Source organism: Adiantum capillus-veneris, chromosome 12, assembly GCF_014529385.1.
Source record: "Adiantum capillus-veneris isolate H3 chromosome 12, ASM1452938v2, whole genome shotgun sequence".
In the NCBI taxonomy this organism is placed as follows: domain Eukaryota; kingdom Viridiplantae; phylum Streptophyta; class Polypodiopsida; order Polypodiales; family Pteridaceae; genus Adiantum; species Adiantum capillus-veneris.
Window position 1 is genome coordinate 104107514 of NC_140942.1, and position 24349 is coordinate 104131862.

General features: G+C 43.3%; 1 protein-coding gene across 3 annotated transcripts in view; it reads right to left on the reverse strand.

Annotated features, from left to right (window-relative positions):
* Positions 1 to 286: 286 nt before the first annotated feature.
* The window catches only part of LOC147446249 (protein IQ-DOMAIN 3-like), a 38179-nt gene continuing 14116 nt past the window's right edge, over positions 287 to 24349 (reverse strand). For all 3 annotated transcript variants that reach the window (XM_086525507.1, XM_086525509.1, XM_086525508.1), the window contains 3 exons: positions 2141 to 2374; positions 1516 to 1647; positions 287 to 1436 (listed from right to left, as the gene is read on the reverse strand). In XM_086525507.1, the coding sequence (XP_086381633.1) occupies positions 621 to 1436; positions 1516 to 1647; positions 2141 to 2374 (1182 nt within the window). In that variant the 3' untranslated portion in view covers positions 287 to 620. The remainder of the gene's footprint in view (positions 1437 to 1515; positions 1648 to 2140; positions 2375 to 24349) is intronic.

The window sequence follows — 24349 nt, forward strand, 5'->3', positions numbered from 1 at the left end:
TTTCAAATGCTCTTAAATTCCTTTGGATAGTCTTTTACTGAGAACAGGCTCCATGGAATCTTCACAAGTACATATGGGAACTCGGATTAACCCAGAAAGAAATGTGTGCATGGGCTTGTTAGAGGGTAAGTGTGCGAGCAGATTAGCCCATGCAATGTGCACGCACACATCATGTGTAATGAGGATTCAGCATCACCTTCTTGCACTGCCATTTGTCCCTGCTAATGCTTATGTTCTTTTGCTATTCCTCTTCTCAATTATGGTAATTAGTCCAAGATGCTAATCATTACCCCATTAATCTTTACTATTTGCAGAAACAATATTGTAATCTAAGTTACATTAGCTCAGCTTCTTGAATCTTAGTTCACATAAATCAATGAAAGGGTAAGCCCATGGAGAATGAGATGTGCCTTGTTAGGAGCTCCACATTGTTAGTGCCAGCCACCGGCAGACGTGAACGACAATGCAGCTTCACCTAAGTTTGTCTCGCATATGAAGTTCTCACAAATGTGCACTATAACAGCAGCATTCAGTGGCGCCACCATAGGCGTCTAGACACTTAGTCCCCCACAACCTTCAATCGCTAGCAGAGGGATTTACACACACGATTTGCACCACCACTACTTGAAGCGCCTCCTTGTCTGACCATTCAAGGAAGCAATTGAACCTATGCTAACGTCATTATAAGAATGGTACAAGTGCAAAGGCCCAGAAATTCCTCTGAGGCCAGGGCTTCGTTGAGGACCCTGTTGTCTTCCCGATGACTTCAATGGCCCTGAGCTGCCAATTAATGACCCCGATATTGGGTATGACAACCGCTTCTTCACTGTCACTGTCACGTTCTCTCTTTCCGGTGTTGTAGAGCGTTGTTTTGGTGTGCTTTGAGAACGACTCCTTGCTTGTGCAGATTTCGTGGAGGCCATGTAGCTCGGCACCGGACGAAATTCATCATCATCGTGTGCTGAAGAGCTTGTTGTACTTTGCTTTGAGCTTCCTTTGGAGGCCACAGGGACCAATCCAGAGCTCCTTGTCTTAAGGAATTCACCATCTTTTTTGTCTGCAGGTGTGAAGTTTTGGGAACGAAGTAAATGAGCCGGTGGGCCCTTGGCAGAGATGGCAGGCCTGGAATACTGATGTGCCGACGAAGGAGGCGGAGCATAAGAAAGAGGCTTCGAAATTCTTGATCTGGCCGGACTCATCGGAACAGGAGTTGAAGAAGGTTGCCACTTTTGGGTGCTTGTATGTGTGTAAGCACTATCAGGTTGCAGCTCTTCATGACTCTTAAGAGAAGATACATCAGGTATTTCCTTGGTTACAGCATGACCGTCCCATGACCTTCCTGCCATCCACTTCTCCAACCAGTTCCAATCCCAATGGCCATTATCATGCTCAGCTGCAAGAAGCATAGACTCTGGGATTGCCCCCGACTTCCAAAGCTTCACAAGTACTTACAGAAATTAGTGACCCAACAAGAAACAACAGTTGACTTCGACAAGTGAATATAACTTGAGAGACCTGGTGAGAGTAAGCATATGCCAATGCTCTTTCCCTCCTTGCCATTGCCTCCTCCTTAAACTGGAGCTTTGCCTGAACTTCATCAGCAGAATGCACACTACCATCCCAGCCATCCAGATGGCTAGCATCTGACTGCAAGATCAAATTTACAATTGATGAGAGGTGGATGTTCAGCAAAGTATGGGTATTCACGAGGGACATGTCGAGGCAACGAATTGTGACGTTTCCTTTCACATTAGGTGTCTGTTGACATCTATGCTTAGCATCGAACAAAAGGTGACTGTCAAGGCTTAATAATGTGATATAGCCTCAACATGTTCCTCATGTTGAGTTGTATGCTTAGCATTGAAAGGCTCAAAATGAGTTACATGGTGAAGTCATGGGGTCTATGCTTGGCATTCAAAGGACAAGAAAACTGTTAAGGTGCTTTAGTGTGGGATATGGCTTCAACAGTAGGTACTGTATCAGCACTCCTTGTAAAAGCAGCCACATGGAAAAAGCACCTCAAAACAATATTATTTTAGTAAAATCAATGCTAACATTAGCACCAAGAAGTCATGGATGAAACAAATGTGTAGTTAAGCAAACCGAGGGAAGCATAGAATTGAGGAAAGGCTACACCTACCAAGGATCTTTTGGAAATAGCATCTTGGTGCTGTGATTCTTGCCATGAAAAACCTTTCTCCAAATGCTGCTGCTCTTCAGACTTCCGATTTCTTCTTTCGCGAACTTGCGTTTGTACTCTAACAAGAGATTGCATGCATCTTAAAGTTACAGTAGCTTGGCGACTCACTGTATGGCCCCGTACAAGAGCTTGCAGCCTCATCAATCCCTTCAAAGCTCGAAAGGCACGACGGGCCTGAAAAAAACACAGTCAAAAATCATCATATGCATCTAGATCCCTACCAAGAAAAATCAGCCAGCCAGAACCTCTGGAAGGACTAAAACAACAGCTGCAACTCCCTCTAATTGATCAAGGTATGGTGAAAATCGTTAATGACACAAATCCACCGACACGAATGGAAGGTTACATATAGGGATTGTCAGATTGTTTGAACCTGTCAATGCACAGCACACAATATATGGCTGATTTTGAATTTTGACAATTGAATACCTTCTGTTTTTGAACCTAAGAAACATGTTTTGTCCTCCTGTTTTGGCTTTGTTTCAAACCGTTTTGAGCATTCTGTGCTTCGTTTCATTGTGAGGGGACAAAATGCGCTTTCATGTGGCACTGGTGAGGACGTGGCATGACCTTGACCTGAAAACGGCACCCAGAAAACCCGCCGGAAATCGCGTCGGAATTCCCATTGTGATTTGCCCCACGAATCGTGGACTGACATGACAGCTTTTACGACATCAATTATGAAAACAAGTGACAGTGAGAGCCTCTGGGCGCCCTGTTTTAAGCCATCTGCTTTTGGGTACCATGCTTTTGTATTAGTTGCTTTTGTGAAGGAACAATATTCAACTTATCCTTTTCCAACAAAACCTAATCTCATAATGTCCTAAAAGAGGAGGTTTTCATCGAATTTTCACGTTTAAGTAGACCACCTTCGTAGGAAAGGATGAGGTTCCAATCCTAAAGTGAGGATCAATTAACTTTTAACACTTAAGGTAGATTTGTGGAAGCTCATCACCAAACAAAGAGTTATTTATGCTAAGGAGATCATCCATAAACCCAAAAGTCTGATTAAAAAGATAAACCTTGTTAACTGACTAAACGGAGGAGAGGTGTTTTTTGTACCATTTATACTCAAAGCAAGATACAAGTTGCACATCGCAGGAGAGCAAGAAAAGCCCATTTGTATGCCCAAGAGTTGCATAAAAAGTGAACTACCTGTTTAAATTAAGCTATGCTCAAGAAGCAACAAAATGAGCTTAATTAGATCCAACTGATCTAAGTGATATGGGTTCCTTTCGAAGTTTTTATCCATTTGGGTTCTTGGACTATGAAATTTTTTTGAAGCTAGCTTCTAATTTAGAATAGAAGGTAATATTAATCCGTGCCACATTGACCTCTCAAGGGAATATTCTCATAGCACTGAGTGATATCTATTGTAAACAGGGAGTAGATTTGAGGAGATAAATTAATCAAGACTTCCCAAGCATTCTTAACTAGCCATATATTGTTAATAGAGACGTTTAGAAATCTCTTAGAAAACTCTTGGTTATCAATTGCTTACTATTAAGTATTGCATACAAGTTCAGTCAAGACTAAATTCACACATGCCGTTGTGAGCGGGATGGAAACACACAGAACGCCTCTATAATGACCCGACACACACTCTTGGAATGATACACACACACACTATGGGGCACCACTCGGCTTACACAATCCACCTGGCCGAGACAGGGAACACACCAATGGAGTGAGAGGAGAGAGACTTCCCACTTGCCCACTCAACACAGACACACACACACACACACACACACACACACACACACCCCCAAAAACTCGGCTCAAAAGAGGAGAATTTCTGATGTTTAGGTACAAATGAGCTTGGGCCAACACCAATGGGGCAAATAGTTTACACAGTATTTGAGAAATACACCAGATACAACCACAAAGTTAAGCAGAGGCTTCACTCACCGAAGAAGATTACACAGAAAAACAGCAGAAAAAGAGTGAGGAATTTGGCAAAATGGACAGCGCCATCACGTCCGGAACGGCCCAAAACCCCAGTCTACAATGTCAAAGTGCTCAAATCCGACCTCAGATGAGCAATTTACGACCAAAACAGGCTCCAAAAACCCCAAAAACACACTTGCGACTGTTCCTCCTCTCTTCTCCACGTTTTTTCTGGTCTTCTCTCTATTTTTTTAGTTCCCACACTTAGCTTTATTACTTGGGCACCCTTGGCCTTTTAGATGACCTCAACGGACCCCGAACAAGCCAAAAACTGACCTCGCAGTGCATAGTTGTCACCTTTTTGCATCATCCGCACACCTGGCACTCAGCTTTTTCCAATAATGCGTCTCGCAACCACGTGAAGTGGCCCCAAAATATGGTCCTCGTGATGACCTTTCTGCATAATTATCACAAGAAAACATCCACATTGTGTCCGTACTCATCCACGTGCAAATATTGATCCCATTCGACCTCCTGACGCCACTAGATGCCATCTGACGCACCTGCTTACCTCATGTCGTCGGCCCGCGGATAGCTTCCTCGAGAAGTTTTACGCGCTACCAACTCCTCATTATTATAGAAAAAACACACTGGTATAGGTGATAGTGAAAATCGATGCACTATGTACATACTGTCCTACCTGTACACATGTGGGCCCCACGTAACCACCTGGCTCTGAAAAATGGGCAATTCTTTATTTGATATACCATGCATGTGTATGTACATATGTGCAATCCCTTGCTCCAAAAAACTCTTGACATAATTTGTCCATACCCTAGCCTGCTAGATCATTCATGATCAGCAGGAGCAAAAAGAGACATGACTCCGCGTCACAGGTCTCCTCATCCCTCACAGACATTACTTGTTCTGCAGACAACTCATCTTGCTCCACCATCATTAACCTGGCATGATATAATTTAAGACGCAATCCATTTACCCTTGACTTATGTAAAATCCCATCCAGGTTAGCCAACTGATATGTACCATTTGGAAAACACTCCACTACCTTGAAAGGGCCTTCCCACTTAATTTGAAACTTCTTTTGGAAGGTGTTGTCTAGCTTACTGTTGTAGCGCAAAACCAAGCCATGCTTCTTGATACCCTTACTTTTGACCTTTTCATTTATCTTTGCCAAAGCCTTATCCTGCATCTGCCCATAATGCTCCAATGCACTCATCCTATCCAACTGAACCTCTTGTAACTGTAATAGCCTCTCTTTGAACGCATCACTAGGCGGCCCAAGCAACTTCTCTAGCATCTTTACTGCAAGCAACTCTACCTCCACAGGCAATAGTGCTTCCTTTCCATACACCAAATGAAATGGAGTAAACCCTGTACCTGTCTTCACCGAAGTACGGTAAGCCCATAATGCACTAGGCAATTCCAAATCCCAATTCTTTCCTTGGTGCTCTGTCACTTTCGAAAGAATTTGTACCAACTCACCATTGAACCTTTCATTTAAGCCATTACATTGCGGGTAATAAGGAGTGGTATGCTGGTGCTTAATCTTCATCTTCACGCATAAGAAGTCTAGCAGTTTAGCTCTAAAGCCTGGCCCCTTATCTGAAAGTAGCTCCAGTGGCACCCCAAACTTGCAACATATTTCATCATACACAAATTTTGCCACATCCTTTGCAGTGATCTGTTTTACTGCTATAGCCTCTGCCCATCTAGGGAGATAGTCCACTGCAGTCAAAATATAGCTTTTGCCCCTGCTTGTAATAGGTAATGGGCCTATTGCATCAATCCCCCACTTTTCAAACACATCAAATGCCATAATGGTTTTTCGTAGCTCTGGCTTCAACACTCTCTTCCCAAATGCTTGACACCTATTGCAAGACCTACACCAATGGTGAACATCCTTGTGCAAACTAGGCCGGACATACCCCTCTTGCAAGATCTTATGCAAGGTGATCTTTAGAGCAAAATGGCCGCCACATGCGCCTTCATGATTCTCTTCCAACACTCTATAAAGCTCCTCCCGCCAAGGTACACGTCTCAACACGAGATCAGCCCCTTTCATGTATAAGACATCACCAATCAATTTGTACCTATATGCTCTACGCACAAAACCATACTTCTTACACTTCTGAAACTCCTTTGGAATGATTCCTGTTAGCAAAAACTCCTCTTCTTGAGCCAAACTTTCTCGGCCATGATAAAGAGGTAAAGTGGTCCTCAACACAAATAGCTCCCCAATCATGCTTTGAGCTGCTTCATGTGCCTCTCCATTTAGAGCATGTTCAATGTGTCTGATGCTCCATGCTTCAAACTTTTTTAACAGACCTTTAATTCTGAAACACATTTCCTTCAATGAGCTGTTCTTGCTCTTCCACACACCCAGCACTTGCTTCCACTAACAAGACATCACCTTTTATGCTCAACCTTCGAACCCCGTGCTTCAAACAAATGTGTAATCCGGCTTCCAGAGTAGCATATTCAACCTCATTGTTACTATGAGCATCCAATTTGAACCCCCTCTTGCATACTAGCTTCCCCTCTGGATCATAAAGTGCTATACCCCCTAAAGCTGCATCATGGCTCTTTCTGTATGAACCATCAAAGAACAACACATGTGCATTGTTGATCTGTGGCAATTCTTCAACTACCTTTCTCACCACCTCTTCCTTAACAATAAGGGGATTCTCCTTGTAGGTCAACAAATCAGCTAGGGTAGCCCTTGTACTGTCTTCCACTAGAAAAGAGAACTCAAACTCTTGCAGCTCAATTACCCATTTCTTCACCATATTTGACATGTTAGTACCATTAATTAACTGTGGCAAAAAGACAACTCGTCAAGAAAACAAAAGGTCGTGGTAGCAAGTAATGACGAAATCGTCGACAAGCAAATATTACACTGGCCATCACTAGCTCTACTTCCGAGAACTTTCTCTCTGCTACCAACTTCACTCGGCTTGCACAATACACTAGCCTCATATAATGGCTGCCCTTCCCCTTTTGCAATAGCATGGCTTCAATGGCATCATCCCCTACTGATAGATTTACATAAAACACTTTCTCCCAATCAGGAGAATGCATGGCTGACAACCCCCCTAACACCTCTTGAAACACTTCTTCACACTTGTCATCCCATTGCAATGGATCATGCTTTGCCACTTGCTGTAATGGATAAAGAAGCGACAATGGAATAAACCGTGCCATGTACTTCACTTTGTGTATAAAGGTTGCCAATTGCTTCGTACTCGTAGGTGATGGAAGAAAAATAATAGACTTAACCTTATCTGGATCAGCTTCAATGCCATTTTCTGACACCATATGGCCCAATAACTTCACCCTTGGCTGTGCTAGATGACATTTCTTGGGATTTAGTTGTCCTCCACATTCATCATATCGAGCCAATACCATCTGCAGCTTCTCATGATGTTCAGCCCTACTGCTATAGACACAAAAGTCGTCCATAAAAGCTTTAACACAACTACCAATGAATGGTTTAAATACCCAATTTGCTCTCTCTTGATAGAAAGATGGTCCATTTGACAACCCAAATAGCAATACCGTGTAGCAATAACAGCCCCAAGGCGTAATAAAAGTTGTCTTTGTGCGGTCTTTAAGAGCAATCTTCAATTGAAAATAGCCTGAAAAACCATCACACACACTATACCTCTCATAACCTGCCACGGAATCCAAGATCTGATCAATGAATGGAAGAGGATATGGGTTCTTCTTAGTGGCTGCATTTAAGGGTTTAAAATCTACACAAATCCTCCACTTCCCATCCTTCTTTAGACTGACTACTAATGGACTCGCCCATTCCGTGGTCTCCACTGGGACTATGAACCCTGCCTTCAATAACTTGTCCACCTCTTCCCGCAAGGCTTCCATTTGCTCTTGACCCATCCGTCTTAGCCTTTGTCGCACTGGCTTAGCACCTTCTTTCAGCTCTATATGCATCTCTTCACCCTTGAACCCTCTGATCTCTTCATATGAAGTAATGAACAAATCACGAAAACTAGCCAACATGTGCAAATATATCTCCTTCTCCATAGCTGAGAGGTCTCCACTTATCATTTGTGTCATCAATTCCTGCTTCTTTGACAACTCAACCTTGGTTTGCATCAGCCCTTCAATCACGTCATAAGGCCCTTCACTTTCATCTTCAACCTTATTTGTAAATGCGACTACACCAAACTCCTGGATTCCTTTGTCCATCAAAAGAAATGCAACATCAGCATCCTCATCACTGCTGGTAGTACTATCACTGTCCTCATCAGACACTGTGGAATAGTCTTCATCACTAGACCCATTCTCATCTTCATAAAGCTCCTCTAATCGTTTCCTTGTGTCCATATTATAAAGCTTCTTGGCACCTGTCTTTCCATAGAGGCTAATTGTACCACGTCGCCAATCTTGAACAGCTCCCACTGCACGTAACCATGGCCTGCCCAGTATGATAGGATATGCTCCCAACCCCGCTGGCATCACATGAAAATCAACCACCGCCTTTGCATCATACGCATCCACTTCTAAGCTCTTTACAACACCTAAACATTTTACTTTTTGATGGTTTGTCAATCTGATCCGGAAGCCTGACACCCTGGTCACTGTAAGACCCATCTTCTCAACGCATGAGTGTGTTATGACACATATTTGGGCTCCGCCATCAGCATAGCCATATCCCAGATTTTTTCTTTTATGCCACACATCTACTATTGGACAAATGTCTAGTAGCTCATCCATCGCCAACACCTTTACTGAACCTCTCTCTGGCTCTTTCTCCATTGGGTTAACCATTCTCTTCCACTGTCGCTTTAGCTTAGGCACCATCTCTATAAGCTGCCCAAAAGTAACATCTGCCTTCCTGCTTGTCAGTTCCTCCTTCAAGTCATAGCTTAATTGCCCATCCCCTAGTGGAAAATCTGAAACATGAAACTTGCGACGAGCCCTCCTTTTCCTCTTGGACTTGACAGCCTCGCCTTCATGGCTCTTTCCCTTCTTCTTGCTAGGACCTGGGGCACTTCTTCCTTCCTTTTCCTCTGTGGTCCTCTTCCCAATAGGCATCACTAATGTATCCTCTAGCTTTGATGCCTTCTCCAACGTGACTACACTTAGCACTTTTGTCTTTCCCTTTTCCTCCTAGGTTAATCCACTGGTTCCTTCATCTCCCTTAATTTCGATGCCATAATCACTGGACCTAGTTAACACCTGTCTTGGCAATGGATACATGTCTCCCCCCATCCTTGGTGGCTTATCACATTGCGGGCTGATGTGGCCCAACTCTCCACAACTATAACATGTGGACGTCTGCCTCCAAAACCTACCATTGCTTTGTCCAACACCATTCCTAGGTCTTTCTTCACCTCTTGGCTGATTTGCAAACCTCCCTCGACCTCGATTATTTCCCACTTGACCTAGCATGTTTAGGCTGAGATTCTTCATTAAATCTACCACTTGCCTCATGTCTTGCCTTAGCCCATCATCTTGCACTGCTGTAGTGACCACTGTTGGCATAACCTGAGGAGTAACAGAAACCATCGGTTCATGATGAACCCCTAGCATGCGACCTTGTAAAGAGTCCATAGGCTGAAATTCAGATCTCATGGGCAAAGACTCCACCCCTAACTGGCTCATTTTCCTCAGCTTCCACTCTTTGTTCCTTGCTACCTCTAGTGCATCTTCATATGTCCTAGGCTTCTTTAGCTCCACTCTCCAACGTATATTCAGCCAAGAACCTATCCTTCTTCATCATGTCAAGTGGAGGTACCTGTGGTGCTAAGGCCTTGCACATCCTCTCCCATGCCAATGAGAACTTACGTATGTACGCATCTACTAGCTCACCTTCCTTTTGCACTAAAGCCTGTACTTCTTGCCACACTTTGTCAGGATCTTCTATCTTCACAAACTCCACTTTCAATCCATGCCGTAGATTGTCCCAACTCAATCTTACAGGTGGATCAGCCACACGCAACTCCTCTTCAAATGCTTTGGACCAAACTCGTGCATCACTCTTCAAACAGATTTGGAGAAGACGTAGCATTTGTGCCGGGTCATGAATCTGATTGCTAATGCAGGCAACCTCCATCTTTTCCAAAAAGTCTTTCACATCTTCATCACTTCTTCCATGAAACTCCGGATAAGAGAAAGCCATGGCTACCCAAGTTACGATGCTTTGAGAACCCCTTCGAACACACGTGCAAGAACCTAAAACTTTTCACTACCCAATCCCCAGAAACTTCAATGGAGCTCAGCTTTAGATAAGGACAAACACATGCACATCAACTGAGTTTTCATAGTTAATCATTGGAATTTCAACAGGCAAAGGACATTCCAAGATCTCTCTTACTCTTCTTGGCCCGAACATAAAGACTATGCGCTGCTGGAAAAAAATCTTCCTGGACACATGAACATTTATCTGGATTCTCTGAGTTAAATGAAAAGGAGTGAATTGAGGGCCATTTTGATCATCCATTAAAGTCAACCATGCAGCTTCCAAGAAGGCACACCTGACTTATCCTTTGATTTTGCCAAAATTTCAGCAACATAACAACATAAATGGCTTAAAAGACCAAAAGACCAACCATCATAACTTGGAAAAATTTTGACAGAGTTTCCCAGAAGTAGAGCAGTAAGAACCCAAAATATAGACTGTATATGTATGCATAAACTGCCAACAATAGAACCCGAGCATCAAGTAGGAATCACTAGTACATAGCCTATTGGCGAGGTCACAAAAAGGGTGCTCCAGCTACCTGTATCACCGAAAAGATCTCCACATTTGAGAATCCCACAGCTCAATAAAACCTCACGTTATCGACCCTCACAGGAAGCCTTATGCAAATCTCGTATAGTCAAGTCTCAGAAATGACTATCTTCCAGACCTAAGTTTCAGAAATGGCTGGGACTGCCAAATAAAACCAAGTATGGCTCCACAAAGGCGTACAATGGCAGTTTCCACAAGTAACGTACAATCTAGCAGACAATGCGCTCAAACAGGCGCCAAGTGATGCATACCCACAACAACTGCAAGTGACTCCACTGCTAGTATATCACTGTACTCCAGCTACCTGTACCTGTCTTAATCACCTGTACCTGTACCTGTCCCTGTAACCTGTAGTCTGCAACCTGTAATCCCGAATCTCGAAGCTTAAAGCTCGAAGCAGAAGGTACTCGAAGAAGATCCTCCGTGGGAGCGCCAAAAGAATGTGAGCGGGATGGAAACACACAGAACGCCTCTATAATGACCCGACACACACTCTTGGAATGATACACACACACTATGGGACACCACTCGGCTTACACAATCCACCTAGCCGAGACAGGGAACACACCAATGGAGTGAGAGGAGAGAGACTTCCCACTTACCCACTTGCCCACTCAACACAAAGACACACACACACACACACACACAAAAACTCGGCTCAAAAGAGGAGAATTTCTGATGTTTAGGTACAAATGAGCTTGGGCCAACACCAATGGGACAAATAGTTTACACAGTATTTGAGAAATACACCAGATACAACCACAAGTTAAGCAGAGGCTTCACTCACCGAAGAAGATTACACAGAAAAACAGCAGAAAAAGAGCGAGGAATTTGGCAAAATGGACAGCGCCATCGCGTCCGGAACGGCCCAAAACCCCAGTCTACAATGTCAAAGTGCTCAAATCCGACCTCGGATAAGCAATTTACGGCCAAAACAGGCTCCAAAAATCCCAAAAACACACTTGCGGCTGTTCCTCCTCTCTTCTCCGCGTTTTTTATGATCTTCTCTCTGTTTTTTTAGTTCCCACACTTAGCTTTATTACTTGGACACCCTTGGCCTTTTAAATGACCTCAAACGGACCCCGAACAGGCCAAAAACTGACCTCGCAGTGCATAGTTGTCACCTTTTTGCATCATCCGCACACCTGGCACTCAGCTTTTTCCAATAATGCGTCTCGCAACCACGTGAAGTGGCCCCAAAATATGGTCCTCATGATGACCTTTCTGCATAATTATCACAAGAAAACATCCACATTGTGTCCGTACTCATCCACGTGCAAATATTGACCCCATTCGACCTCCTGACGCCACTAGATGCCATCTGACGCACCTGCTTACCTCATGTCGTCGGCCCGCGGATAGCTTCCTCGAGAAGTTTCACGCGCTACCAACTCCTCATTATTATAGAAAAAACACACTGGTATAGGTGATAGTGAAAATCGATACACTATGTACATGTTGTTCTACATGTACACATGTGGGCCCCACGTAACCACCTGGCTCTGGAAAATGGGCAATTCTTTATTTGATGCACCATGCATGTGTATGTACATATGTGCAATCCCTTGCTCCAAAAAACTCCTGACACCGTTATACATTTTGTGATTTTTGTGACAGGTCCGTCCAAAAGTGCAATAACTCACCCACTTTTTGAGAAAAAATTTCATAGATTGTGTGAGCTATGTCATGTTTTACATCTTCCTCCAATTGAAGTAATCCTGCCAAATCAGTAAAACCATCAAGGCAAAACCATCAAGGCAGCAATAGCCAAGTGAGGATTTAGGTGTTTCTTTGGGATATGGTTTAAGCCTTGTGAGATCGGAGTCCGTATGAACTCATTTTCAACAAAGTTGAATCCTTTGTGCAAACGTGGGATTCAAGTGACCCAAAGTCCTTGCAGACTCTTATTATTAATCGTACACAAGAATTGTCTAACCTTAAGAACTCTGTTCTCGTAAAAAGATTCCCAAATACTTCCACCCAAGAAGTATATTGTTGAGAACACTTGTTTCCAAACTTTATATTATTTGTACTCAAATACCGTCCAATATTTGTCGACCGCATATCATCACTTCTTGCATGTGCAATGGTATAAAACTTTGTACCTACATCTCCCTCAATGACCATATTCTCTTCATCTTCATACCTTGCTTTAGATAGCAGATCTACCATTGGATTATCCTTCCCTACTATATATTTGAACTCCAGATTGTGATTGCTTTTCAGGCTAAGGGCCTTTAAATATAAGGCTAGGGCTCATTCTCTGGCATGCTTCCTGGAGAAGATGCAGAGTCTCGAGTACCAGCTTGTACTTTGATGATGCAATATAAAAAAATACCGAAAGCGGCGCCAAGGTTTGGGGCCAATACTCTCTGGGGTGGAATTCCTCCACTCCGTGTCGCGTGTCGTCTCTCTCTCTCAATTCAGTTGTTATTGAAGTGCTAAAAGTCTGTTTCAATCTGTTCTTTTCTATTGGCACGTGGTGCCCGCCTTGTGACACGTACTCTTGAACATCATGATGTAAGCCCGGCCAATAAAATTGCCGTCGAACTAAGGCATACGTCTTACAAATACCTGGATGACCAGCACTTGGACTATCGTGACACTCAAATAAGATTGGCGACTAGTGTCTGAGTCCTTTGGCACACATACTCTACCTTTGTGGAGTAAGTAGCCATCATCGATGGAAAAATTCTTCCATCGCTTAAGCTCTTCTTGAGTAGGAGTGGAGCTCTGTGTGTTGGAGTTTCTATCTGCGCGTACGGAGACATGTTGATCTCGCTGTTCAGAGACATGTGAGTGTGAGGGATCCCTTTTTAAAACTGCACTCTACACTTTAGCATATGATTGATCTTGTGCACACTTGCCACGTAATGCCTCCAAAAATCCACTCTTTAGATCCGTGAAAGCAAGTGAATTAATCTAAGGTATCCAACTTAATGCATCCGCTTCAACATTATATCGCCCCTTGCGATATCGTAGCTTACAATCATAATCTTGAAGGATTTCTGCCCATCTAGCTTTACGGCCCTTCAAGTCTGTTTGAGTAGTAAACCATTTGATACTCTTATGGTCAAAAATACTTCAAACTCGGCACCATATAAATAGTGTCGTCACTTTCGTAAAGCGTGAATTATGGCATAGAGCTCTCTCTCATAAACAAAATAATTCTGTTGAGCTCTATCTAACTTTTTACTTTCAAAGGCTATAGGTCTTCCTTCCTGGAGAAGTACCGCACCAATGGCTTTATCACTAGCATCAGTCTCTACCACAAACGGCTTAAGTGGGTCGACGATTGCTAGGATGGGAGCAGTGGCTATAGCTACCTTGAGTTGTTCGAAACTACGTTTTTGGGCTTCTTCCCAAGAAAAGGTCTTACCTTTTGCATTAAGTTCATCCGTCATAGGACCAGTGATCTTGGCATAGTCACGGATATACTGTCGATAAAATCCAGCCATGCCTAAAAATATTTGAAGCTCCTCAACTGTGTTGGGATGTGGCCATCGAAGAATGATAGCGACCTTGTCAGTGTCCATCTTGATGCCAGAATAAGAGATCACATGACCGAGGTAATGTATCTCTGTTTTAAAGAAATCGCACTTGCTTTGCTTAGCATACAGCGTGTGAGCTCGTAGCTGTTCGAACATTAATCGTAAGTGTTCTATGTGTTCATCTTCAGTCTTACTGTAAATGAGAATGTCATCAAGGAAAACCACAACAAATTTTCCAAGATAGGGACGTAAGAAACTATCCATGAGTGTCATAAATGTAGCTGGAGCATTGGTTAGACCAAAAGGCATAACCAAAAATTCAAAATGCCCGTACCATGTTCTAAAGGAAATTTTGAAGATATCTTGTAAAAGGATACGCACCTGGTGGTATCCTGAACGATCTATCTTTGTATAGTATCTTGCCTCATGGAGTTGATCAAACAACTCATCTACTCTTGGCAGAGGATACTTGTTCTTGATGGTTATGGCGTCTAATCCGTGAGAATCTACGCACATTCGCCTAGTACCATCTTTCCTTTTCACCAATAGAATTGGTGATGCCCAAGGCGAAGTGCTAGGTCTAATGAAACCACGGGCGAGGTAGTCAGCCAACTGACTCTCAACCTCCTTGACTTCTTTAGCACTCATACGATAAGGTGGTTTACTCACCGGTTTAGTGCCTGGCAAGACATCTATGCCATGCTACACATCACGTGTAGGGGGTGAACCCGGTGGTAAATCACTTGAGAACATGTCACTATACTCCGTGAGTAAGTGAGTCAACTTTTGCCGTGCAAAAGGAGAAAGTAAACTAGAGTTATGCTGGGATGGAGAATCTTGTAATTCCTGTAATGTTTGTTTTACAACAGTTGCACGTTGCTCTATAGAATTAAAATTGAGAGAACTTTGCTCGTTAGATTTGTTAACACTTTGTTTATCAGTAGAATTCATTGTACTTTGCATACCATTACTAGAATTCACCGCACTCTGCTCTTGAGAATTCACAAGACTTGGAGACAAGCAGTAACACAAAAGGACTTCATCTATTAAATCTGCTTTCTGCAAAATAGAAAGTTCGGCTGTACATATAAGTGGTGCAGATGGTATATTTTTCTCACCAAGCAAAAGCACATGTTTACCATTGGCCATAAAGGATAAGCAGTTGTGTTCATAACTAGTGTGCAATGTGTTTCCTAAACCATGCAGCCACTCCCGTCCTAAAACTACATCAGCATGGTCCATGTTCATAACTTGGAAGTCAAGGGTCAGCGTATGATCTTGAACAATAAGCTCAACCCCTTGAACTACCGTGTCCCATAGTTCTTTATCATTCCCAGACATCTGCTCCACCACATACTTGTGAGAGCAGGGAGTTTGTGTAAGCTTCAATTTCTTGACTAGCTTATAGTTCAAGAGGTTATGACTTGCACCATCATCCACTAAAATACAAACACGTTGTCCGTTAATAGTGCCATGCATGCGAATCAAATCTAAGGGGTCAAAGGTGGGCTGCCACATTGAAGCAGGCACACAACACTTGTGCTTTTCTTCCATATGAAGAACCTCTACAGCACAATATTTAGGAGATGAATCTAATGTGAGGCGTTGCACCGTGTGCATGGCCTTTCTTTGCCTTGCAAAAGAGGACAATCTTTCTTGTTATATTGATCCGAAAGACATCTAAAACACAAATTGTGTTTCTTGGCAGGCTAAAAATCGGCAGTGCTGAGAGACCACTATCTCGTGAGTGCTTAGGCTTCTTAGCCTCTTGTGGGCGTGGAGAGGTAGATTGTCTCTTATTCCTCTTGGAACGTGTGGGAGATCTACCTCGCCATTGTCTCTTAGCAAAATTATTCTTAAGTGTAGGGAACATTTCCTTTCCTCTCTTGGTCATCATCATATCTTTGGGCATGACTGATGTCTTCTTCCAAAGTTTTTGGATGTTGAGTCTTGACATGAAGACGATAGTCTTTGTCAAGACCCCTAATAAAACCCAGTATCTTTTGGAATTCATCTAGACCTCTAGTTTTAATATGATTTCCCGATACTTTGAAAGGTACTATGTGAGAGAGAGGCCAGACATGCGGCATGCATCCCATGCTAACCAATTCTTATCTTCTTCATTGGAGTCCAAAAACGCTTTGGAGAAAGAAGCTTGAAACGCAACCCAAGACGGAGGACGAGCATCTATTGGAAATGTCATCCACCACTTATAGGCCTTGCCTTTAAGAGAGAGACTTGTTTCCACAACCGTCTTTATATCCGGGGTGTGTCTCAATCGATGAATATCACTCCATTTGTGTAAGAACGTATTGACCGCATCTTTGTTGCGATCACGCTCTTCCCCGTGAAATTCAAGAATGGTGATATTCTTAAGTAATGCATTGCTACCTTCTGCATCTTCTGCAGCATTTGTCTCTTAGACTCCTTGAGTCGTGCGAGCTTGGTTCCCTTGAACCGTGCCGCTTGTGGCTCCTTGAGTCGTCTGTGAATTCATAAATTTCACAAGTAACTCCGTAAGATTGGTAACATTTGCATGAAGTGCAGAGAGGTTGCGTTCAAGTACACTTTGGCGATTTTCCAAAGTCTTGAAAGCAGCCATATCTACAAGGCCATGATCTCCTAGATCATCGTCATCATGCATATTAGTGTCAGCCGCATCCGTGGTGCCCTGATTTTGATCTACGTGCTCAAAATCAAACGTGTGTGTAGGTGGGATATCCTCACTGGCCATGGTAAACACACACTAATGCAAAGAGAGAAACAAAAACGACAAGTTGTACAATAATTTGAAGTCTTTGTGTTTTGTATGCTCCGCAATTTGCGTTGCATGCGAACCTCGCCTTGCGAGAATTTGAGCGCTTCACTTGTCGTTCGTTGAAAGAACACCTTTGTTGATTCTTCACAGAAACCCGTCGTTTTTGTGAAGGCTTTAGTTTACTTTGAAGCTACCTCCTTGAGAAAAAAAGAATTTTTGGAGGGAAACTTGCCTTCCTCCACGAAGTGAAAAGGAAGGGTGAAGCTACTTCCTTGAAGTTTGAAGCTTTCCCTTTCCTTCTAGTTTTTCTTTCAACACAAGTAGGCTATCTTTCCTTGTTATACACAACAAGAGTCAATAGCTTGATGGTAAAGTGTTGGCCTCTTACCCTCATGGGGTACGTTCAACCCTCCTTCATGCAAGGGTTAAGCGGGCCTTCCTACGCGCGCAGCCAACGGCGCCAACAAAAGCCTTCGGAGCCTCGGTGCCGTCGAGTTTGCCTTGGTCGCCCGTCTTAGTCGTGCATTGTGGAAGGCGTAAATGGGACGGTCGGGATCGCAGTCGGCTGTCACTGTGTGTCCGCACGATGCGCACAGGAAAGCGTGCCCCTGTCTTCTTTTGTTGCACAATGGAGACGTCGCTGTTTGCGGAACGTGGGAGAGAAACAGAACGTCGCACGCACATGCAACCCGCTTTTCGCCTCCTCCCAAAAATAGCTCGGATACCAGTGAAAGGGCAATGGTAATGCGTGTGCTAGTCTCCACCCAACCGTGCCTCCTCCTAGCGTACACACTGTCCGGCCGTGCCAATGGCCTTTCCCATAGGACCCATGTCCTTACAAAAAACATCCTTAAAATCAATCATGATTCCTCAGATAGGATTGGATTTGTCAAAATCCTAAAGTTCAACAGAAGAACATAAAACATTTTTACAAAATTTAGTGACAAAAGTACCAAGCACTAATGAGTCAAACCAAGTAGATGGTATCCACTAATAAAAGTCAACATCGAAAGACTTTGTATCCTTAAACATTTCCAAAGCAATAACAATTGGTATTGCAGAACCATTATTTACAAAAATCTGATTACAAAGCAAAACACATACATGAGGCATGTCCTGTTTAACAAAAACAAGAGTGATGTACATAGTCTATATACAACATGTCTTGTTTATCATAAAACCATGGAATTCCTAAAATACAATATGCTCTATCTATGTGCATGATGTGGAAATCCAGGTTCTCTTTGTCATCAGCTAGCTCAAGCGTCAAATCAGGAACCATACATCTATATCCTTGCCACGAACCATCTTCACGCGACACTCATGGTCACTGTCCCACGTCTGCTGCAGACGCAGTTTCTACACAAATTTTGCATCCACAAAATTGTGTGAGCTTCCATTATCAAGAAGCACGGTCATGTCGTAACCATTGATCTTCCCGAAGAAACGGAGAAGATCGTGCTTATCAAACACTTTGGTGTTGAAAGTACAATTAGTGCATGAACTATGCGCTAGGTGATGGATTTCAACTTGAACATCTGAGTTACCTGAGATCTAGTGAATCTGAACCCAAGACGAAGAACCCAAGGACGACCTTGCAATTTCTTAGGCTTCTTCTTTTGCTCGAATCAAGGTCGCTTCCTCGAAGTGCCTTCGCCGGACTGGTGATCTGAAGTTCTTTTCTTCTCATAATTCGCTCCATTTATCAAATGGAACATTCTGGCCTTTGCCACATCGTCATCGACGTCAGTCGGGGCTTTATCTTTGATCAAGGCCAATGATAGTCTTTATGCAAACCCAACAGATACATGTGCACAACATGCGTGAAATCCACCTTGAGCGCTTCTTTGAAAGCTGTCGTGTATTTATCAAAAGACAGAGTTTTCTTCGCAATTTTGTGTAAGCTTTCAAAGGGTCCATTTTGGCAAAGTCTTTCTTGAAATTCACACAAAAATCAGCCCACGTCGTAGGCTTCTCTATCACGTCGCCCCACCCGATAAGTGCCTAACTGCGCAGATAAGAGAGAAATCGTCTGAATCCTCTGTTCATCATGCTCCCCGTGGAGATCAAAATTGTAACTAAATCAGACTTTGTAAATAATTAATTTATTTACGAGAAAAGAATTATCTAATTAGTTGTGTGCACATCAGAATAGATTTAGCAATTTTTGGGGCCTCAGGTGCGCCCAAGTTTGGACCAGAGCACCTCAGGGAGACCCTAGCAGAAAAATACCCTGAAGCCCTAGTGATTGGGAAATCGGGTCTTCAATAAAGGGGTAGATAGTAGCCTCAGATTTCAGGCTCAAAAAATTACGCGCGCTAGTGCAAGCACAAGAATGAGATGGGGTCCTTAGAATAATAACCCTAAGACCTGATTATTTTACGGCCTTAGGATAAGTTAGTTAAAGAATTCTTAAATGATTTGCGCTGGACCAAATGGCCGGACAAGTGCGAACAGGTAATGCCAGAGCAGTGTCGATACGGCATTGGGCTAGGGAGCAGCTAACAATTTAATTGGTTGCATCTATGTGTGCAGTTGTGCACTTAATTGCACATTTCATTAACTAGCATAGGATTTTTAAAGTCAAAAGTTGAATGGTTTTTAAATTTTAAAGTAAGTGTGCCACTTGGCACACTTTCCCATGCAATCTCTCTCTCTCTCTCTCTCTCTCTCTCTCTCTCTCTCTCTCTCTCTCTCTCTTCATGCTAGCGCCCCCTCTTCTGGGAGGCTATAAGAGAGCAGCCACTCCCCCTCTTGCCAGGTTGGCAATGCACTACCCTCCCTAAGTCGAACGTCCTCTACGCGGTGAAGCTCTCCATTGAAGCTTGAGAGCAGCACCTTGTGGTGTATGTGGAGCCTCTGTGCACCCATCACATAGAACAAGGCCTCTCATGGTCATAGGCAGCCGTGGGAGAAGTTTCATCGCGTAAAGTAGTAGAAAACTCTTTTTCTCTCTCTACTAGCTGCTGCAAATTCTCTGTTTTCAGCCCCTAATCACCTGTATTAGGGTGAATTTCAGCAAAGCTTTAGTAGGAAACTATTCCTCTCTACTTACTATACACACACACAAAGTTTGGAGCGTTTCCGTCGCGAAAAGGACCTCCGTTTCGGCATTGGAACGCGCTCAGGTAACAATTTCTGGTTATGTGCAGAAAATTACAGCAAGCGTGTGTGAGTGTGTTTTGCATGTTTCCTTCGTGGGTTGACTGCAGGAATGATTATGTCCGAAGAGACATAGTTAGCGGAAGATAGACTCTCGTTTTTGAGAGCTTCCAATGAGTTTTGTGGAAGATAGACTCTCATCTACGAGAGCTTCCCAAAATCTCACAGAAGAGGAAAGATCCTCTTAGTAGTCAGGAGAGCAGTTCTTCTACTCTCTCAGTCAGAAGAAGAAGAAGGACAAGAAAGAAAAGAGGACGGGCTTTCGCCCCGTTCCTGTGCTTGTAAAAGAATTCTCCCTTAGTAATAAAGATATTCTCTTTATGGGGGGGGACCAGCCCATCTTCTGGTCCCCAATGATGTGTCAAGCTTTCTCTCTTTCTCTCCAAAGTCTCTTGAGTATAATATTGCATTTAACAGTCAGTTTTCGCTTCCGTATTTTTGTGACAATGGTATCAGAGCAAGGTCATCTCTCTCTTCCTTAAGGGATTGATGACTCTTGGCAGACTGCAGAAATGGGAGGACGCGAGATAGAGTTCTCTCTCCTTCAACAGCAGGTGGAAGAGTTGCAAAAAACTCTCTCCCATCCAGAAGTCCAAAAGATTCTCCATACTCTTGAGAAAGGGAAGGAGAAAATGCCGATGGGGTCGAGAGAAATCCCGCAGAACCCAAAGGTGCCAGCACCAAGGAAAGATTCTTTGATTGGAACCTCCCGCATGCACGAGAGGCAGAGGAAACCTCCAGAACGTCATGTGCGGTTTAACCCAAAGATTCAAGAGCAGGATCCCTCAGTTCTCTTTCATGAAGGATCTGGATGACATTGTTGCTCCGGAAGACATGTTTCTTGACGATCCGTTGCAGCAAGAAGTGCATTCAAGGGAAAAGACTCCTGTCCATAAGGAGTCTAAGCATAGAAAGAAGGAGCACCATAAGAGGAAGCACCACAGGCAGAAAACATTCAAGTCGGGAGACAAAGATGTGAAATTCGACACCTACAATGGACGGCGTGATAATGACAAAGCTTTGGCTTTCATCCGCCAATTCGAAGTTGCATTTTTTGAAGGGAATTTCAAAGAAAGATCCAAGCTTCGCCATGTCAGTATGTACCTGAAAGGCACCGCCAGCAGTTGGTGGTTAACCCTTATCCTGGAAGATCGCAAACCCCAAGATTGGACTGCTTTCAAGAAGGAGTTCTACGCACAGTTCCTTCCTCCAGACTATGAGGAAGAGGTAAAGAAAGAATGGGATCGACTTTCACAGTCGGAGAACGAAACTGTTTCACGCTATGTGGATAGGTTTTGGGACATTCTCTTGAAAGTCGCTCCATTCAAGAAGATTGACGATTCGGAAAACATGCGCAAGTTTAAAGCACGATTGCATGAAGCCTTGCAAAAGGCTATGAAGCTTTACCCTCGAGGTAACTTGCAGATACTTATGGAATCAGCCCGCATAGCTGATGGAATACATGACAAGGGTGGGTACTCCCAGGAAGATGGAGCAAAGCACTTACCATGCCAAGCAGAAGGCTCTCCATGAGCAGCCTACCCCTACTTCTTCTTTCAAAGCCAAATCAGCCCAAGAAAGGGAGATCTCTCTCTCCTGCTGAGTTGCGAACTTACATTAGTGAAGGAAGATGCTTCAAGTGTGGACAAGTTGGTCATATGAAGGGTGACTATCCTACCAAACCTCCACAACCACCCTCTTCCAATGCAGTCCCAGATGTACAGGGAAATACAACCAAGGATGGAAAAGAAAGAGCTCTTCTCAAAGCATGGGGTAGTATCAACAACCAACGGGCTCTTATTTTGTTTGACCCTGGTAGTACAGACAACTTCATCTCTATCAAGCTAGCTGACGACCTGAACTTGCAGCCCAATCGTTTTGGAGTTTCTATTCAAGCACAATCCGCTTTCAAAGGGCAGAACTCAAACTCGACTCCAATCATAGGGAAGTTGAATCTAAAGGTCAACGACTACAAAGATCAAGAGTCTTTCTTACTAGCTTCACTTGAAGGATGCGATGTTATCTTGGGAATGCCTTGGCACTACAAGATGCATCCCATTCCTGACTATGTTCAGAAACCTTATCCTTTGCTCATAAAGGAAAGGAGTATCTTGTACTTGCAGATGCAGGTGATTGGCGTATTCCTATCGCCAATCACATTGCCATCAAGAAAGAAATGAAGAAGTGTGTTTCAACGTACTTGATTTTTGCAAGAGAGAGAGATGTGTCTGTTTCACAACTTTCTTCCTCTTTAGAGCAAAAAAGACTTAAGATATTAGAAAGTTATAAAGATTGCTTTGCAGATGAACTTCACAAATGAACTCCCACCTTCGCGACCTGAGGATCATACAATTGATTTGATCCCAGGAAGTTCTCCTCCAAATCAGCCCCCTCATCGAGTTAGTCTAATGCAACAAGAGGAAATTCTCAAGCAGGTTAACGAACTTTTGGAGAAGGGCTTAATAAGGCCTAGTACTTCTCCATATTGTTCACCTGTCTTGCTAGTACAAAAAAAGGATGGCACATTCCGCATGTGCATAGACTATAGATCTCTAAACAAGATCACAATCAAGAATCGATTTCCAATCCCTCGGATTGACGACATTCTTGACAAGTTACAAGGAGCAAGTGTTTTTAGTCGTATAGACTTGAAGAGCGATTATCATCAAATCCGCATAGCTCCTCACGATGTGCATAAGACTTCATTTAAAACAACCTTCGGGTTGTATGAATTCTTAGTGATGCCTTTTGGACTCACTAATGCACCAGCTACATTCAACAGAATGATGGATAGAATCTTCCACTCATATAGAAGTTTTACAGGCGTTTTCTTTTATGACGTCTTAATCTTCTCAAAGTCGAAAGACGAACACTATAAGCATCTCACTTTAGTGTTTGAAGAATTACGCAAACACAAATATTTGTGAATGCTAAGAAGAGTGAGTTCTTTCTAAAAGAAATCCACTATTTGGGCCATATAGTGTCTCACAATCAGATGAGGATGGACCCTGATAAGATTCAAGCAGTTGTAGAATGGCCTACGCCAACTACAGTACATGATGTACGAAGTTTCCTTGGCCTCTGTTCTTATTATCGGCGTTTCATTCGAGCTTTTGCCGCGATAGCAAGTCCCCTCCATGACCTAACAAAGAAGCGGATTCCATTCCATTGGGGGTCTGGACAAAAACAAGCTTTCGAAAAGCTTAAGTATCTACTCAGTCACGGACCTGTTCTCACCGTCCCTGATCTTCGCAAACCTTTCGAGGTATACTGCGATGCATCTGGAGATTGTGTAGGAGCAATTTTGAACCAAGAGGGTCACGCGATAGCCTATGAAAGTCGGCGCCTTAAAGATGCAGAGTTGCATGTCTCCATATACGAGAAAGAGCTAATGGCAGTAATTCATGCTCTTTCCATTTGGAAACACTATCTATTAGGAGCTGATTTTATTATCAAGACAGATCATCAAAGTCTTCGCTACTTTCTCACACAGAGAAAGTTATCAGAAAAGCAAATGAGATGGGCCAACTTTCTTTCAATGTTCCATTTTCAGATTTTACACACTTCTGGAACGAAGAATGCAGTTGCAGATGCTCTCTCCAGGCGTCCAAAGATCCATGCACTAACAACAATTTATCATGAGGAACTAGAATCTCTCAGCGAGATGTATCCTCAAGATCCCGACTTCGCCACAATTTGGGCAGATCTTCAAGCTGGTCACTCGAGGCCACCTTATTCCATTAGGGATAATACGCTCTATCGTCAACAAGCGATATGCATAGCTCAGCCCTTACGACAGAAGGTGATGGATGAAGCACATAATTCTCCTTATGCCGGGCATCGGGGAATTGCTTCCACCACTAGTGCCCTCGAAAGGTATTTCTTTTGGCCAACACTCCGTGCGGACATTGAAAAACATGTACGTGAGTGTTTAAAAAGTAAAATATGACAGACATAAAGTTTATGGCAAGCTTCAGCCGCTCCCTGTGCCTAACACGCCATGGGAAAGTATTGCCATGGATTTTATTACGGATCTTCCTCGATCCAAGAATGGAAATGATGCAATCTGGACT